General features: G+C 31.5%; 1 protein-coding gene across 4 annotated transcripts in view; it reads right to left on the bottom strand.

Annotated features, from left to right (window-relative positions):
• Positions 1-225: 225 nt before the first annotated feature.
• The window catches only part of LOC105130404 (TMV resistance protein N-like), a 24,009-nt gene continuing 4,968 nt past the window's right edge, over positions 226-19,266 (bottom strand). Inside the window, exons 1-4 of one of the 4 annotated variants that reach the window (XM_011032894.1) lie at positions 7,662-8,242; positions 7,448-7,533; positions 6,781-7,319; positions 226-453 (exon numbers count right to left, since the gene is read on the bottom strand). In XM_011032894.1, the coding sequence (XP_011031196.1) occupies positions 315-453; positions 6,781-7,256 (615 nt within the window). In that variant the 5' untranslated portion in view covers positions 7,257-7,319; positions 7,448-7,533; positions 7,662-8,242 and the 3' untranslated portion in view covers positions 226-314. Of the gene's footprint in view, positions 454-1,672; positions 2,138-6,780; positions 7,320-7,447; positions 7,534-7,661; positions 8,243-19,266 lie in introns of those variants that run through there. The other 3 variants (XM_011032893.1, XM_011032896.1, XM_011032895.1) reach the window with 3 other exon arrangements.

Genomic DNA, 19,266 nt, shown 5'->3' on the forward strand with positions numbered 1-19,266 from the left:
ATAAAAATAAAAGAACATAATATGCACTAGTATCAACAATTCTAATTAATATCCAATCTTAATAGAACATTGACCAAGAATATTTAGGAATAACGTTTTGATGTAATAGCAATCTCATAAAAGTAATAACTTTATAATTTTTTATACAAAACTTTTTTGTTCAATAAGCTTGTATTTTTACTCTAGATTCACTAATCAAACATTATATTCGTTAATCAAATAAAGTTGAATATTAAAGATAAATAAAGCCTTTTATTAATGATAAATATGTTTAAAGTGAATAAATTTAGTGCTACGTGTAACCAACCAATTGGTTACATGAAATATTCACTATCATCAACCTTTCTATTACATGAACCTATTTCAACCAAGTTACCAAAATTGCTTGAGGATAAAGGTTTTAGCTCCTTCATAATGTAATCAATAATTTCCTGGACTAGTTCAGGCTCTTTCCTGCAAAACATGTATAACAAATAAACATAGTAAGTGGAAACAATCATATAAAACTCAACGGTATTTTAAAAAGTTATGTACAAATAAAATTCTATGTTTTAAAAATACATAGAATTAATGATGAAACAAGTATAATACTGAATTTGATTATAAGTAAAAGGTGAAAACTCTATTGAGATGCTCTTCACGTGCATGGATCCAATGATTAATAGTCATATTTGAATCTTACTTAGATGGAAAGATATTTATATGAGCCTGAAACCTTTAATCGTATGTTATTTTAACTTGATTTTATTTAATAAAGATGAAGAGTATTCACACAAGCCTAGCAGCTTTAACCATATGAGATGTTAACTTAATTTTATTTGATAAAGATGAAGAATATCCATATAAGCTTGAAATATTTAACCATTTGAGATCTTAATTTGATTATATTTAACAAAGATAAAAAGTATTCAAACAAGCAAGCTTTAACAGTGTGAGATTTTAAATTTGGCTTGAATTAATGAAGATAAATAGTATTAACATGAGTCTCAAAGCTTTAACCATGTGAGATCTTAACTTGATTTTATTTGATAAAGGAAATGATTTTGATCCCTTGCATGATTTAATTTGAACGAGGGAAAGGATTTTGATCCCTTGCTTCCTTAATGAACTTGAATTTCTTTGAGAGAATTGTTGCTACCCATTTTTGGAGTATTTTTGAAAAAAACATAGCAAAAAACAATAAAACCCCAAAAAGGATGTTCTTGATATATTTGCATCATTTTCAACATTTTCTGCATTGCCCTAAAAGGATTCAAATTTCAAATGTTTTTTTAATACGTTGGGCTTTTAATGTATTATTTTTAAAATCATTGATTTTTCTTATTAAGTCAATGTTAATATTGCTCCATTTCAAAAAAAATCAAAACACAAATATTGGACCAAACAATTGGGAAAGAAAGAAAAAAATTTCACCTATAAATAGGTGCTCATGTTCACATAATAAAGGGGGAGCCATAAAAAAACCCTAGATCTATTCCCTCTACACAAACATGCTACCACCAACACAAAAAAGCCTTAGCCATCCTCCACCTTCACCTCAATCGCCTAACCAAACTAGTCTATTTCCTCCTGTCACATCCCTCCATATTTTTTAATAAAAAAAACAACTGACTATATAAAAAAAGAAGCACAAAACAAATCCACCATCTTTCCCTATTGTCGATTATCCTACCAGCTACCTTCCATCACCAATACCCCTACTTTCATACCATAGCCCACAAGCTCTAGTTTTGGTTGCATAACCAACAACTTTCCCTCTTCACTAACTAAAGCCTCCCACCAAATCCTAGCAGACCATTCAACCGATAGTGACCTTTAAATACTAGCACAAAAACCCACCACTACCAAACCATAAGTCATGATTACCCTTCTCACTTAATAGACTACTAAGAGCATACATAGACATTCATGTAAGTATATACATACTCACTAGCCACCATAGCTCCTTTACTCCAGCCTATATATAGCAATACCCACAAATCCAACAACCTTCACCCACCACTATATCCATGATAAAGCCACCATCCACAATCGTGTTTTCCCCTATCTTTTGATTCCAATTATGGTTATCAACATAACAACTTGTCACTGCCACTCACTAAAGTAAAAACCCAGTCATATTAATAACCTTTTAGTCCTAAAATAGAGAAGACATAACGTTGATCTTCACTGCTAGCCTAAAAAAAAAAAAGGAAATGGGGGATCAGAGCTTTGGGAGGCTAGATCTCCCTCATCGGAGAACTTGAAAGAACACCTCTATTGGAGTGAAGAGGAGAGAGAGGAGTTTCGGATCTAATAGCTAGCCATCCTCCAGTAGTGGCAATGCGTGAATCCACGTGCCAACAGTAATCCCAGTAATTCTCGTATACATTAAACATCTTAATAGGTCAATTTATGAACTCAAACCATTATTGGACACATTGCTAAAATATCATGAATTTTATAACCAAATGTTTGGTGTTTAGTATAATATTTGGACTTTTTTATACTGTTAATTTGATTTGACTTGTGTTTAGTTTCAAAAGAATTTGATTTATTATGTTGAATTATGGATTTATTTTCTGGGTTGTGATTGCTTTATGAACGTTAATATTAACATATGAGTTTGTTTTGGTGTCGATGTTTGGTGTATTTAGACTAGCATGAAATTTGAATGAAGCATGTGAATTAATAAAATTGGTATGAATGTTCGATGTTTGCTTGCTTTTGAGTCAAATTTCAAATAGTAAATAAGTTGTTTTAAATTGATATCTTGTTTGATTTAAAACATATTATTGTGTTTCGTTGAATGTGGCTTTAGTTAAATTTTTAAAAGTTCGATGAAAATTTTGCAAATCAATTTTGATACCCCCACTTTTGTTTTTACCCTTTCATATTTAGTATTTGGAATTGTGACATACACGTGAGGTGCTTTTTCAATATTAAACAAATTGATTCTCTTTAAAAAACATAACAAAAAATCTTTTCTTTAAAAATATAATTTCTATTTTAATTTGCATATGGACAAGTCTCTCAAAAATGTAAAAAATATCATATTGTATCTCCATACAAAAATTCAAGAATATGTATTTTCATGCATTTTAGGTTTTAATAATTAGTTTATTAAAGCCTTGAGAACCTGACCTATATTTTAAAAAATACCAAAAAAATTATTTTTTTGGTTAGTATCTAGAATTATGAATTTATACGTAAGATGTATTCCTGATATTAAATGAAAAGTTAATTCGTTTTGTTTTTATATTGATATTAGAATGGTTAGGTTTTTTTTACCTAATAAGATCTCCTTATCGATGAGGATTTTTCTTCAACTTTAGACAGACGTCCAATGATTACAAAACATAACAATATCTTAGCTTATATTAGACAAATGAACAATGCAGCTTACCACCAGGTAAGGCATATTAAGGGTTCTAATACTTTCTATTTATGCAACTAGTTCCCGTACCCGAACTCTAAAACTAGTTAAGGTTTCTAGTAACCAAAATACTAGGTGGCAACTCTAATTTTTCTTTTTTTTATATATAGATAAAGAACAATACTTTTTATATATATATATATATATAGATAAAGAACAATAATTTCCTATTCTTTTCACCTACACCATTAACAATAATTCCTTGTTCTTTTCACCTACACCATTCTCGACCATTCCCGATCCAGGGGGATAATCATCGTGACGTCGTACATGTGTGACAAGAACTTCCATATATTTATACTTGGTCTCTAGTCTTTTCTTCTCTTTTTTTCCTTTCCTTTTCTTCTCTATTTTTTCTTTTTTGTCTTTCATCTTTTATCTTTTGTCTTCTATGTCTTTTTATTTTATTTGGTGACCTTGTTGTCTATGTATAGACAGACTATGAGCTATTTACCTTTTAATATCCTTTATCTAAGAGGTATTTGAGAAAAAAATGTTATCAAAATTATTTAAAATACCCTTATTTAGAAGGAAATTAAAGTAGGAACCATGAAATATATTTGGAATGAGTTTGTTTTTAATTTAATTTGAAACCAAACTTAATAAATTTAATCTAGATGCAAACCCTAATAAATTTAATTTGCTTAGTCATAAAAAGCTTAGATCATTGGCTAGACATGTTGACATTTTAGTGTTTACAAGAAAAAATTTCTTTAAATAAATTCAATGTTTTTTCTATCATAATTTTTGGGTTATTCCCTAAATTTTTTATCTTTTTTCATTTTCAAAATAAAAATAAAATAATAAAATAATGATAGCAAGAAGACTAATATTTTGGCAAAAGCAAGCTTAGAGGATTTCAAATGTAGAAAAATCATGTTGTAATTTTGGATGGAATTGGGAGCATAATTGTACTCTATTTTACCCAAAACTAAAGAGACAATGCAGATTTAAGATCAAGTTATATGTTTTAATCATTGGCCAAATTAAAGTGAATTATATTTAAGAATTAATTTGAGTCCAATTGAAATATTTAATTAGGTGCAAGGACTTAATTATACTTTAAATAATTTAAATTAATTTTATTTAGGGTTTAATTGATGAATAATTAAGTCTGAGGACCTAATTTGTGGTTAATTAAGAAGATTGAAATTTTAGGAGGCCAAATTGATTTTTTACCAAGTTAGTTGATTAAAATCAATGGTAAAATTATAAGAAAATCAAAGTTGTGGTATGAATTAAAGGTTTAATTGTAGAAATTCACAACCAATAACCACTTTGCAAAAAGGCACCAAACTATGAGGATTCAATTGATTGAAATCAAAAGTAAAATTAAAAAAGTTAAAAGTTTGAAGGTCAATTAAAGGTCAAATTGCATAAATCCAGGACCCATGACTAAAGTAAAAAAAAGTTGAAATTCAAGGCTGACATTGAAGTTCAATAAGGAAAAAATTATATCAAAGGTTTAAGGTCAATTAGAGATGTAATTGAAACAAATTAAAAGATGGAGGGATAAATTAAACTTTGGTCAAAACCCTAAATCAAAACCCTAAAATGTCCAAAACAGTGTCGTTTTGAATAGTAAAAAAAGGACCAAACTATATGTCGTTTTATGCTTGTTCGTCTTCTTGTCTATTTAAGTTAAAAAAAACCGCTTGAGTGGCCTCTTTTTTAAGACATTTAATGCCTTATCTCTCTATCAAATTTCACAAAACTTACATGCAAACTATGACTTGATATCTAACTACACCCTAGTGTAGGCTTTTCTAGTCGATTAAAGCCATAATAGTTGTGATATTTCCTTAAAGTGGCCAACTTGAACAACCCCTTCTACAGTAACTCTTCCAGGGCATGATGACAACGTTGAACCAACAATTGAAATCCTTCCTAGTCGAATCAAGAGCTAAAATTTAGCACTATTAAAGACAAAATAAGGGTGGATTCCATGGCCTAAAGGAGGAGAAATTATAAGCCAAAGTCTAGAAAAAAAGCCATTCATTTCCCCAGTTTCCATTTTTCTTCTCCTCGATACCTCTTCTTTCACTGCACCTTCACTACTACCACCACTACTAACCACTCCTTGATCTTTTTTGCACCATTAGAAACACAACCAGCAACATTCCTTCTCCGGCAAGGCAAGTTCTCCCTTCTTTTTCTCCTCCTAAAACCCTTATAGCTTTTACATTCTATATACAATGGCCATGATAATTACCCCATGGTCACTAGGCTAGGCCAGTGACCATGCGAGTTTGGGTTGGAACCAACCAAAATGGCTGGGCCATGTCTAGCTTAGTAAAAAAGAAAAGGCAATCTGTATGGCAACCAGTCGGTCCAACCTAACCCAACTAGGTTCGACCTAGTTGGTTAGGGCGGGCCTAACCTAATATTATAATAATAATAGTAATATAAAAAATTCAAGGGTCATTTCAAATATATTTATGATTTTCATGTATGTTTTTCTACCAATTTTACATAATTCAAGCTATATATTTACACTATAAGATATAAATTCGATATTAAAATACCCGGTTTTCTCTAAAAAAGTTTCAAAAACTTTTGAAAATTAAAAAAAATCTTAAAATTTTGTAAATTAATTTCCTCATTCCAAAAAAAAAACAATAAAGAAACAAAAAATATTTTGTTTTCATGCATACGGTCAAATCCTAAAAATCTTCCAAGTATATTTTGATTTTAAAAAATAAAATCTTTCTCATGTTTTAAAATACAAAATGGGTATTGTAATCAATTTACGATTAGGATTTGGCCAAAATATCAAAAGCTCTTCATCAATCATTTTATTCACTTTATATTTAAAGTGTTACGATTTAGTTGTAGACTTTAATACTTAAGGGTGTAAAACTATATGGTAAAGTATATCATTAGATATTAAAGATACAAAAACAAAAATTATAAATAAATAAATATGATGCTAAAATTTAGACATTAAAATGGTTAGCATTTGCCTAATAAGATAAAGACTTTCTCATGAAGGAAGATCTGTCTTATATATCAGAAAAGATCAACGAATAAAAGCTTAATATAAAAATAATAATCAAACAACAATATTACAGCTCAACTCAGATAAAATATATTGGGGATGATGTGTTTTCCACTTATCCAATCAACTTTTTACCTAGACTCTCACAAACCACTAATTTACTAGTAATCATAATAAATAATAACTCCTAAATCTTAATAATAATTGTTTAACTAAACCCAAAACTTTCCTTTCTCAATTCCTCCAGGAAGGAGTAAAACACGTCAGTGTCATTCTACATCACCCGTGACATTGTCAAATAAATGATGCTTATACTGATATCAAACAAGGAGTGAAAATAAAGAAAAAAGAAAAGGTGATAACTTACTTGGTGTCATTAAAATGCCAGCCTTTTAGATTAGCTATTTCGATCAAAACACGTTTCCAATTGTCCACCTTGTCTGAACTGATTTTTCTCTGATGCTCGGCAAGTGCATTTCCATAACTGTTACTCAGCTCTCGGACATGGGTTGGATCAACATGGTAAAATACTGGTATAACAATTTGCTGTAACGTTTGCCTGCATTCGAGGATCTTCTCCAGTTCTTCCAAACACCAAGGAGAATCTGCATAGTTTTTGGAGAAAATGACGATTGAAACATTTGATTGTTCGATTTTTTCCAAGAGGATCCGTGAGATCTCTTCTCCAGCACCAAGTTTGTAGTCGATAAATGTTTCGATTTCATTTTGATCTAGAGCATCATAAAGATGTCTAAGGAAATTATGGCGGACGTCAGCACCTCTAAAACTAAGGAACGCATCATATTTCCATGGAGGAGTAACGGCGGAAGAGCTTGACGCCATAATACAAAAGTTGGCACAAGTGAGCGTGCGTGGAGAGTTTTGGTGAAGATCCAGATGAATATCCTGAAACATTAAGCACACAATTTTAGATACTAGAAACCCGAATTAAAAAGGACATGAATATCCGAGTGTAAGAATTTACACTGAATTCCAACTTCAAAAGGTAGTATAGAATTATAAAAGGATAATACATTTTCGACATGCAACAGTGCATGCGCTTTTGAAATCTGATATGAATGTTTTACATCAAATTCCGCCACTATTCATTAACAGCCCGCTGCGCCAAGGAAAAAAAAAATCTTCATGGAAAGATTATCAAGACTCCAAAACAACATAAATGATTGCGAAGAACAAACAAATAGATTTTAATGATAAAAGAGAGAGTGACATAGGAAATAACTCTACCAGTTAACCAAAGGGCCTAATGATCTTTCACCATGTATTCGCCAGGACGCTAGCTATTGTATAGAGAGAATCATTCTTTCGCTTCAAAGAGATCAACTGAAGAGAAGTTGATTTAAATTTCCAGGAAGAAACGTTTTTAAAGTTAGCCTACTCCTGTTTACGTGAATGAACTAAAGCAAATTAGACGCGCGTGATTAATAAACAAAGACTGAACATTTTCTCTTAATTATTCTGTTAATCATGATTTGACGAACCCATTAACCAAAGACCTAGGATATAAAAAGGCATTAACTATATGTTATAGCTAGGCAACCCCACCAACATGTTGCAGCTCAAATTGATGCACTGCATGGGAAAGGATATATTGTCTTGTTGATAGCAGCCTAGCAGGAATCAAGTGGAGGGCCGACCAGTTTCATAACTACTGATTTCGCCTGTTTTGTCCCACATTGCAGTTGTGATGGAAAATAAATTTCAAGAGGACCCAACAGATTGAGAGTAGAATGACCATATCATGAGGCAAAGCGCAAGTGGACGAGCAAGTTGATGAGATCATAATTTAAGCAGTTGGAAAGGAAGCAATTGTCTGGTTCCAGCTTGTAGGTAAATGGGATTCAAATATTTTTATTTTTCTTTACTTATTTTTTCAACTACAAACTTTAACTTTTGCTGTATATGTGAAAGAATATTAAACTCTCTTGTTTCTTGTATATGTTATATGTTAAGGCTGTAATACACATGATTTATAAGATTATAGTCTATTCTAAAAAAGTAAACATAGCAAACGCAATAGGAAGAAATACTTATTACAATAGTTGGCCAATATCTTTCATTTAACACTCCCTCTTCAAGTTGGAGTTGGAGTGTGAATATCGACTACACCTAGCTTGCAAAGATGGGATTGGAACAGGGGTGGTGTAGGCAGTGGCTTGGTGAAAATGTTAGTGACTTGAAATTATGTTTGTACATGAGCTGTCTTGATTTCATCGTTTTGAATTTTTTCATGAATGGTGTGGTAATCCAATTCGATATGCTTGGTTCATGATTAGTACTTAAAAGTGCGTTTTTATCATGGTTTTATATCATCATTTTGCACTTGAAGTATCAATAACTCCTTAACTAAAATATGTTTTACAATAATGTATCTAATAATATAAGATACCTATAAATTGTGGTAAATGTCTATTTTTAATGCAGGTCTATCACATAAATGAAAGGATTGATTGATGACTTGAAGAACTTAAATTGCAAGGATAAAGAGATGGCCAAACTTAGAAAAGAGATGTCGGTGCAATCCAAACCGGAACACTGTTCGGTAAATGGGTCATATCTGGAGCTATATATCTCAGATTTAGGTCAAATTTATATGGATGGAAAGGTAAGACATAGGCCTACAACTTTCATATGGAGCCCAAGATCTAAAAAGGCCATTATCAAGTCCAAATTGTAGCAACAACAAAGAAGCCCGAATCTGTCTTCCAGCCCGAGCACTGTTCGGTATTTTGGCCATATCTGGAGTTCTAGAAGTCCAAATGAGCTGAAGTTTTTACACAAGAAAGCTGAGACAATTGCCTACAACTTTCATGTTTGCAACTGGCTCCAATTTTGACGTTATCAATGACGTTTTGGGCAGACAAGAGAAGATAAAGATTGTCACCAAGTCAAAAGTTGGCCACCCACTTATCAATTAGTCATCAAATCAATAGTTCCCATTTTTGGCCTATAAAAGGAGGCATTTGCCATGCATTTAGGCATCTTGATTTCCAGATCAAGATCATGCTCTTCCTTTCTCTCTTTGTATTTTTTATGCTTTGTTTTCATTAATATTAAGTTTATGCCTTTCATTTCCTTTCCTTTACTTAGTTAACTTTTATGTTCTTATTTTGTTTATCTATTTTGCTTTCTTTCATTATGTCTAGCTAAGTTAATTATGTCAAGGTGAAAAGGTTACACTAATGGTGTAAGAATAAGTATAATGTAAACTTAATATGGACTTTAATGTTTGATACTAACATGTTTTATATTTGTTATCTTGTTCACTCTTTAATACTTTGCTTGTTAAATAACTAATCTTGATTTATGTTGTATAACACTTGGTACAACAAATGCTTGGCACTTTCATAGCCCATAATGTATGGTATAACCGACACCTGAGCTATGAAAGGAACTTGATTTATTGTTAACATAAGTTATAATCATGAATGCTTGACGAGATTTACAAGTATTAGCATTAATTGAATAAGATGACTAATGTAATCATGTTAACAATATATAATCTGATTGGAACCTCCTTTGTGTGTGGTTTCCAATTCAATAATAAGAGTTTATACTATACTTGTTTGATATACCATTAGTGGAACCTCTAACCTTGACATTTGTTATTATCATTGTTTAATCGTTACATTAATATTCCATCTCAAAGTTCTCATCTTCTTCTTCTTCCATGGTAAACTGTGTTGGTTGCAATATAAAGTGCAGTTTTGTTGTCACAAAGTAAGGTGGCAGGTTGGTGATGTGCTACTTGTAGATCCTGTAAAAGATATCGCAGCCAAGTGAATTCACAAGTAGTGGCTGCCATGGATTGGTATTCAGCTTTTATAGATGACGTTTAGACAGTGACTTGCTTTTTTCTTTTTCATGATACGAGGGACCTGTCAAGAACAATATAATATCCAATAATTAAGCGCCTTGTAAAAGGGCATCATGCCCAGTCCGCATCGCAATATACAGTTAAGCGCAATAGCCCATTCAAGGAGAATAACAGCCCTTGGCCAGGAGCTCCTTTAAGGTAATGAAGGAGCTAACGTGTTGTGTCAAAATGGTGCTTTTAAGGTTCATGCATAAACTGGTCAAGTGTGTTTACTACATATGTGATTTCTGGCCTTGTAATGGTAAGATAAATCAATTGTCCAACAAGTCTTCAATAACGAGTAGGGTTTTTGAGGGTGTTACTCCCTGTAGGCATAAAAGCAACATTTGCATCAATAAGAATATTTTAAGGTTTGATACCAAGCAAACCTGTATCTTTTAAGTTATCCAATGTATACTTTCGCTAGCGAAAAGAAATGCTAGATTTGAACCGTGCAATCTCAACTCCAAGGAAGTATTTTAAAGGGCCAAGATCCTTAATTTTGAAATAAGTGATGAGAAAACGTTTAAGGTCTCATATGGCAGCATCATCATTCCTAGTAATTATTATATCATTAATGTATAATAAAATAACAGTGAAAGATTGGTTATGTGTTTGTGTGAAAATTAAATAATCAGCTTTAGACTAAAAAATAATAATATTCTGTATAGTAGATGAAAACTTATAAAACCAGTTTCGTGATGCTTGTTTGAGACCGTATATGGATTTGTGGAGGCAATAGACATTGTGCTCGTGGTGGAAACATATAGACTTCTTCATGGAGGTCATTGTACATGAAGGCATTATACACGTTCATTTGATGCAGGGGCTATTTGCAGACAACAACAACAATAAGAAGACAACAAATAGTGAAGAGCTTAGCAATAAGGGCAAAATTTTTCGTGTAATCGATGCCTTTACACTAGGTGTAGCCCTTGGCAACCAAATGGGCTTTGTATTTTTCAATGTAACCATCATACTGGTATTTAACCTTGAAAACCCACTTACAGCCAATCGAACGATGACCAATAAATAATAAAGTGAAAGACCAAGTATTGTTGTCCTCTAGAGTTGTGATCTTAGAATTCATAGCGGTCATCCAATGAGGGTGATGTCGTGCCTTCTTATAGGAGCTGGGTTAAACTAAGTGAGATATATTATTGATAAATATGTGATGAGGTGCAAAGAGATTAGAGTGAGACACATACCAAGTGATGGGGTAGCAAGTGCCAAACATGACAGAAAAGGTATCATCAAAGGCAAGCAAGGCGATATGATAAGCTTGGTAATCTTTGAAATAGGTAGGGGGTTTTGTATGGAGGTTGGATTAGCAAATAGGCAAGGGATAGGCAGCTATAGAAGGGGTGAGGGATTTAGAATGAAGGTGTGGGGTGATGGGTGAAGGAGGCAAGGGTGGGCCAGTGAATGGGTAAGGGTGAAGCGTGATCAATGGGAAGCAAGAAAGGATGAGAGATACTAGAAAGGGAATTAGGGAAGACTGGTTGGGGTGGAGGAGCTCCATGAACCCTTCACTTCATCATCAAGACTTTAATACTATGAAAGAATATTAAACTCTATTATTTTTTGTATATGTTAAGAAAGTTATAATACGCATGATTTATACAAATTGTAGAATCTATTCTAGAAAAGTAAACAATCTATTCTAAGAAGGACAATCATAATAATTGTGATTGCCATAATCACAACAAACATAATAGAAAGAAATACTTATTCTAATAAAGTCAAACACAATAATTGTGATGTTTACAGAGATTCTTTTAACATCAAGGTTTTTTTTCCCATTAGTTTAGTTCCTATTTTTCTATTTATCATTGAAAAAAGTTATATTATTTATTTTGATGGAAAGAATTACTCCACATGAGAGTTTCAATTTAAGATATTTATGAAGGATAAAGAACTACATTTAAGTAATTTAAGATTTCATGTGTTAGTTTAATCAACCACCGGAACACTGTTCGGTAAGATTTCATGTGTTAGTTTAATCAACCAAAATCATGTTCTATCTTTAGAGGGTTTTGTGGGGGAATATTATGTGACCTAATCTTAGTCACTCAGCATGGCCTTAATTCAAGAAACATAACGTCTTAGATGATTGATATGGCATATGCTACTCAAGGTAAAGAAAGATTAAGGTTACATACTTCATATTCTAATATTAAATCAGAATATTATCAATGAAATGATATTAATTATACTGAAAAACTAGTCACTAAGAGGTTAAGTCAAACCACTAATGACTTTTATAATATTTGAGTGATAATGACACATTGCCAAATGATGCACTTGATATTCAAATATACATTAATCGATTATTAAATTGATAATAAATTAACTTATTTAACTTATTTAATTCTATTTAATTAGAATTATAATTTATATTTACACCAACATATTAGAAACCTAATGAGTCATACATATTAAGAACCATTATTCATAAATTAAACTGGAATAGTTTAATTGCATACAACTTGATTAAAATATATTTTAAAAATTAAGGACTATAATATAATTAATATGAAGGTTATATTTCTAGACTTAGAAAAATCAAGTAAGGACTTGATTAAGTTAATTTCTAAAATTATCTGAATTAATATATGGATATTAGTGAAGGCCAAATATTTTACCAATTTATAGTTTTTTAGATTTTTCTATAAATAATAATTTTTGCCTCTTATTTAGTTGTTATTGTTTATTAGATAGAAAAATTATGTAAGTCATAGTATAAAGTGCTAGTACTCTAAGCATAATAATCTCTCTCTTCTAAATAGGGATTTAGAAGATTTTTCATTGGTGGTTCATGTAGATCATTGTTATTGGCCAAACAATTAGATGACTTATGGTTTGTGATAACTAGCCTTTAAAGAATTATTTAAATTTGAATAAAATCAAATCTTTAGGTAATAAATTCCAAAACAAATCTAGATCTGTTTAACGGGATCCTAGAAACTCCCAAATAATTTTGTTTTATTGTTTCTGCTACGTGTATGACATTCAGACCTAACAAAATATTGCTCTTATAACATATCACTTAAAGATTGAGATTAAGCAAAGAGAAGATAGATTCTTTGTGAATTAAGAGAAGTTTACAAAAGACATTTCCAAGAATTTCAAAATGAAGGATTGTACAAAGTGAACACTACAGTTAAGTGTAGAGACATATTAAAGAACGATGGAAGAGAAAAGATAAACTCTACAACATTCAAAAACCTAGTTGGGAGTTTAAGATACATGACATTCACCTACCTAGATATTCTTTTTAGAGTAAGGCTTATGAGTAGGTTTATAGAGACACCATCTATGACATATTTCAAAGTTTTGAAGAGAATTATTTGACATATCAAAGGTATTATTGATTTTGGCTTATTCTATGAATATTCTAATAGCTTTGAACTTATGAGTTATATTGATAATGATTAGGTTAGAAATATAGATGATAAAAAAAGTACTATATGCTTTATTTTCTACCTAAAAGACACAATATTCATATTTATTTTAAAAAAACAACCTATATTCACATTATCAACTTATAAAGATGAATATATAGTTATTACAACATGTGTTTGTCATTCCATATAGCTAAAAAGATAATTAAAAAAGTTGCAAATGACATGAAAGAAGCCTACAAAAATTTATATGAACAACTCATCAGTCATTACTTTAATAAAGAATCTTGTGTTTCATGACAAAAGTAAGTACATTAACACATGATTTCATTACTTAGAGATTACATTACAAACAAGGAAGTTGAAGCCAAGTATATAAAGACCTAAGATCAAGTCTCAAACAATTTCATTGACATGACTAAAAAATTGATGTCTTCTCTCAAGTGCAGAAGTGTCGAAGTAATAAATAACCCGACAAGACTAGAGTCCAACCACAGGGAGGTTAATTGTATAAATTATAAACAACAATAATACAACAACAATAATAATAACAGCAACAGTAATAGTAGTAAAGAAGAAGAAGAAGAAGAAGAAGAAGAAGAAGAAGAAGAAGAAATAAATAAGAACTATGAGATAGAAAATCAATGTAAGAATTAAATAATAAAAACAACATATGTCAAGGTTAGAGAATCCACTAATGGTATTTCAAACAAGTATAGTATAAACTCTTATTACTCAAATGAAAACCACACACAAAGTAGATTCCAATCATATTATAAATTATTAACATTATTATATTAGTTATCTTATTCAAATGATGCTAATACTTGTAAATATTGTCAGACATTCATCATTCTAACTTATGTTAACAACAAATTAAGTTCCTTTCATAGCACAGGTGTAGGTTATATACCATACGGTTGAGCTATGAAAGTATTAAGCATTTGTTGTAATAAGTATTATACAACATAAATCTATATTAGTCATTTAACAAGCAAAGTATTAAAGAGTGAATAAGATAACAAATATAAAACATGTTAGTATCAAACATTAAGGTCCATATTAAGTTTACATTATACTTATTCTTACACCATTAGTGTAACCTTTTCACCTTGACATAATTAACTTAGCTAGACATAATGAAAGAAAGCAAAATAGATAAACAAAATAAGAACATAAATAAGATAAGAGTTAACTAAGTAAAGGAAAGGAAATGAAGGGTATAAACTTAATATTAATGAAAGCAAAGTATAAACATTACAAAAAATACAAAGAGAGAAAGGAAGAGCATGATCTTGATCTGGAAACCAAGATGCCTAAATGCATGGCAAATGCCTCCTTTTATAGTTCAAAATTGAGAAATATTGATTTCATGACTAATTGATAAGTGGGTGGCCAACTGTTGACTTGGTGACAATCTTTATCTTCTCTTATCTACCTAAAACATTATTGATAACGTCAGAATTGGAACCACTTGAAAATATAAAAGTTCTAGAAAATTGTTTTAGCTTTTCAGGAAAAAAAATTAAAGGGACTTCTAAAACTCCAGATCTGGATCAAACACTGAATAGTGTGCGGGTTGCAGGACAAATTCGAACTTCTTCGTTGTTGCTACAATTTGGATATGAAAATGACCTTTTTAAATCTTAGGCTCTCCATGAAAGTTGTAGACCTATGTCTTACTTTTTCATCCATATAAAGTAGACCTAAACCTAAAATCTACAGCTCTAAAATGACCCAATTATCAAACAATGTTCCGGTTTAGACTACACTGCATCTTTTTTCTAAGTTTGGTCATCTCTTTGTCCTTTCAATTTCAGTTCTTAAACTCATCAATCAATAATTGTATTTATGTGATAGACTTGCATTTAAAATGAACATTTACTATAAATTAAAGGTATCTTATATTATTAGATATGTTATTATAAAACATGTTTTAGTTAAGAAGTTATTGATACTTCAAGTGCAAAATGATGATATAAAATTTTGATAAAAATAACTTTTAAGTACTAATCACTCACTACAGCACTCAAACATGATGCTTTTGTAAAGACGAGAGATATGTTGAGAGTTATAAAAAATCAAGTTTAAAAGTGGATGTTGAAATTAAATCAAATTTAGTTTTTCTAAAAAAATAAAGGAATTGATCTACCAATTAGGAACCGAATGACCAGTTAAAAAATGGTCAACCAGTTAAGTTGATAGAATATGTTTATTGTTCATATTAGAATTTCCTTTAAATAATTTAATTCCTTATTTGTCTAGGATCTGAGACCTATAAATAGGCTGGTAATCTGAAACATAATTTAATAAGTGTAGAGATAAAAATACAAGAGAAAGCATTTAATAAGATTGTTTTTCCTCTTAAATCTTCTTCTTCTTTAGTTTTACATATTGTTTTGTTGTTCATAAATACCTAGAATACCTATTTTCTTCCAATAGACTCTGAGTTTAATGTGTTGATATCAAAATCAAAATACTTAAAAGTAAATGCATTGGAGATTTGCAAAAAAAACAAAGAATTAAAAGAGAACCATACTTCATATGATTATTAGAACAATTTATACTCTCAAATGAGAATGTATACTTAAGTGAAAAACAATTAGGCTTGAAAATTGTATAGACTCATGCTATATTATGTTGATTTTTATTAAAAAAATAAGAATAATGAGACTCAAACTTATGACCATTTGTCATCAAGGCTCTAATATCATGTCAAAAAAATATTTCAACCCAATGCTTAAGATGTTAGATGGGGTCTCAAGATATGATCTATATTATTTTTTAATACATCCCCTCAGGTGAAAGCTCTTGAAACTTGCATAGACTTACACTATTTTGTACTTGATATTTATTAAATAACTAAAGATAGTGAGATTTGAACTCGTGACTACTTAATTATCAAGGTTTTGATATCATATTAAAGAACCAATTTAACCAAAAAATTTAAACTGTTAAATAAAATTTTAAAATATAATTTATATTATTTTCTAATACTGATATATTTTAAGTGGCCAATATCATTTTGAAGACCGGCTAGCTCACAACAATGACCAAGATCAATTTTTTGGAGGCATTTAAACCAGCCAATGCTGTTTGCAAGACTTGCTAATTGACTGCAATGGCTGAGATCTAGCTTTTCGAGAAATTTCAGCTGACTAATTTAGTATGGAAGACTTGCTATCTTAGAATAATAACTATGATTAAGTTCTCTACGACATTTCAACTGCCAACGTCGTTTTGAATACTTGCTAGCCCATAACAATGACTAAGATTAAAATTTTCAAGAAATTTCAATCGGTCAATGCTGTTTGGAAGACTTGCTAATTGACTGCAGGGGCTGAGATCTAGCCTTTTGAGACAATCCAGTTGACCAAAGTAGAATGGAAGACTTGTCAACTTAGAACAATAACTAAGATTAAGTTTTTTGAGACATTTCAACTGGCTGATGTCGTTTTGAATACTAGCTAGCTCACAACAATGACTAAGATCAAGCTTTTTGAGACATATCTATCGGTCAATGTTACTTGGAAGACTTGCTAGCTGACTGCAATGCATGCTTGATAAACAACTTTTCAAGACATTCCAACTGGCCAATGTTGCATGTAAGATTTGCTAGCTTATGACAGGAACTTAATTAGATCGAGCTCTCGAACACATTTCAACTGGTCAATGTTGTCTGGAAGATTTGCTAGCTGAAAACAATGACTAAGGTCAAATTTTTCGAGACATTTTAATTGGTCAAGGCTGTTTGGAAGACTTACTAGCATACAACAACAGCCAAGTCTGAATTCTATGGGATTTTTCAACAAGCCAATATTGTTGTTTGGAAGACTTGCTAACTAACGACAGAAACCTAGATCAAGCTTTATAAGACAATTCCACTGGCCAATGTTGTTTGGTAGACTATCAAGACTTCCAGATATTTGTAGCTCAACAATATTTGTTGGAAAAACAATTATGGGCAAAGATTTCAAAGGGTATTGGTCCCAGCGGAGAATCCTTAGGTTATCTGAAAGAAAATTAAGGTCCTGAGGAAGAAATATGCTGTTTTCCTCATTTTTTGGAAGGAAGAATCCAAAGAATCAGAGCTTGAACTGTTTCAGTGCCCAAATAACCAAAAGAAATATTAGTAACAGGGTATCATTATATAAAGAAGTTAATTAAATACAACTCGCGTTGGATCTTTTTTGTATAATTCTTCATCTCCTAGATAGAGAACACAAATGTCTAAACAAATCAAGTCCAGACTCATACCTCATGATGTGTTAATAGATGAAGGACATCCTCAGGAATCCATAGTCTGATACGTTTTCAAGGATCGCTCATGCACTCCTGGCAAACAATATCCTGTGCTAGTTGCTGCAGCAAATCATGTATCTTCATATATCTTGTTCTCTGATATATAAATCAGACATGTATCAATAAGACGACGAATTGCTTTTTCGCCCAAGAAACAGCCGCATTCCCCTATCTCTAGGACCCGATATTTACTGCCCTAGCTGAAGAAACATGCAACATCAAGAAATATGCTCTTTCCATCTGAATCTATTCCATCATAACTCATTCTCAGAATTTTCTGAATTTCCATGTCATACCCTGGGACCAATACCATTTGACAATCTCACTTTCCCATTCTCTCATACCCTTGTCATATAGATTGGAACCTAGAACTTTCAGAGCCAATGGATTGCCTTTAGCATAGCTCCCCAACCTCTTTGATAGCTCCTCCGGCCATTCTTTGGGAAGAGTTTGTTTAAAGGCGTGTGAACTTAAGTGTTGAAGAGCTTCATGGTTCTCTAATTCCTTAACCTCGTATATTTTGGCACACCGAGGTTTAAGTACTTGCTTATCTCTCTACTTGTTAAAATTATTCTGCCTCCCGATCCGAGCAAACAATCCTCTCCTGCCAATATATACTGCTATTTGTTGAGAATTACACACGTCATCAAGAGCCATAAGAGACTTTTTCTTCTGGAGCGTTTCCTTAATACGAGGGGGTAAGGCGAGAGTGCCTATGTTCAAATCTTTTTTCTTTAATACTTAAGAAAGATTCCTTCTCATAATTTAACTGCTGTATGCTTTTCTAATTCTTCTCTAACAGTGTTGAGTAGTGTTTTTAAAAGATAATCTACGGGTGTTTTTAGTGTTATTAGATTTGGAATTTTAGCTTAGAGTAGTGAAGTTAAAATACCAAATGGAGTCCTCCTCTGCAACTGTCAAATGGAGGATCAAGGCTGCATTTGTAGGTAGAATAGTGTTGGGTAGTGTTTTAGGGGAGAGAATCTGCATGCATGTATTTTTTGGTGCAATTAGAGCTGAAATTTAAAGCGAGAGTGAAGTAATAATTCAATGGTATACGATGGCATAAGATTTTTATGGTATGGCGAAGGAGTGAGAGAGATATTAGGGATGAAAGGTGGCACTTCGACATCTTTTTGTCTTGTTGAGAAATTCCGACCGGTGATGTTCTGATACTTGCTCATAGGAGAGCCAAGCACACTGACACAATATTTAACGTGGTTCGGCAAAATCGCCTACATCCACGGGAGAAGTCAATATATTTAGAGAT

This window comes from Populus euphratica, unplaced genomic scaffold (genome assembly GCF_000495115.2).
Source record: "Populus euphratica unplaced genomic scaffold, PopEup_1.0 scaffold45.1, whole genome shotgun sequence".
Classification (NCBI taxonomy): domain Eukaryota; kingdom Viridiplantae; phylum Streptophyta; class Magnoliopsida; order Malpighiales; family Salicaceae; genus Populus; species Populus euphratica.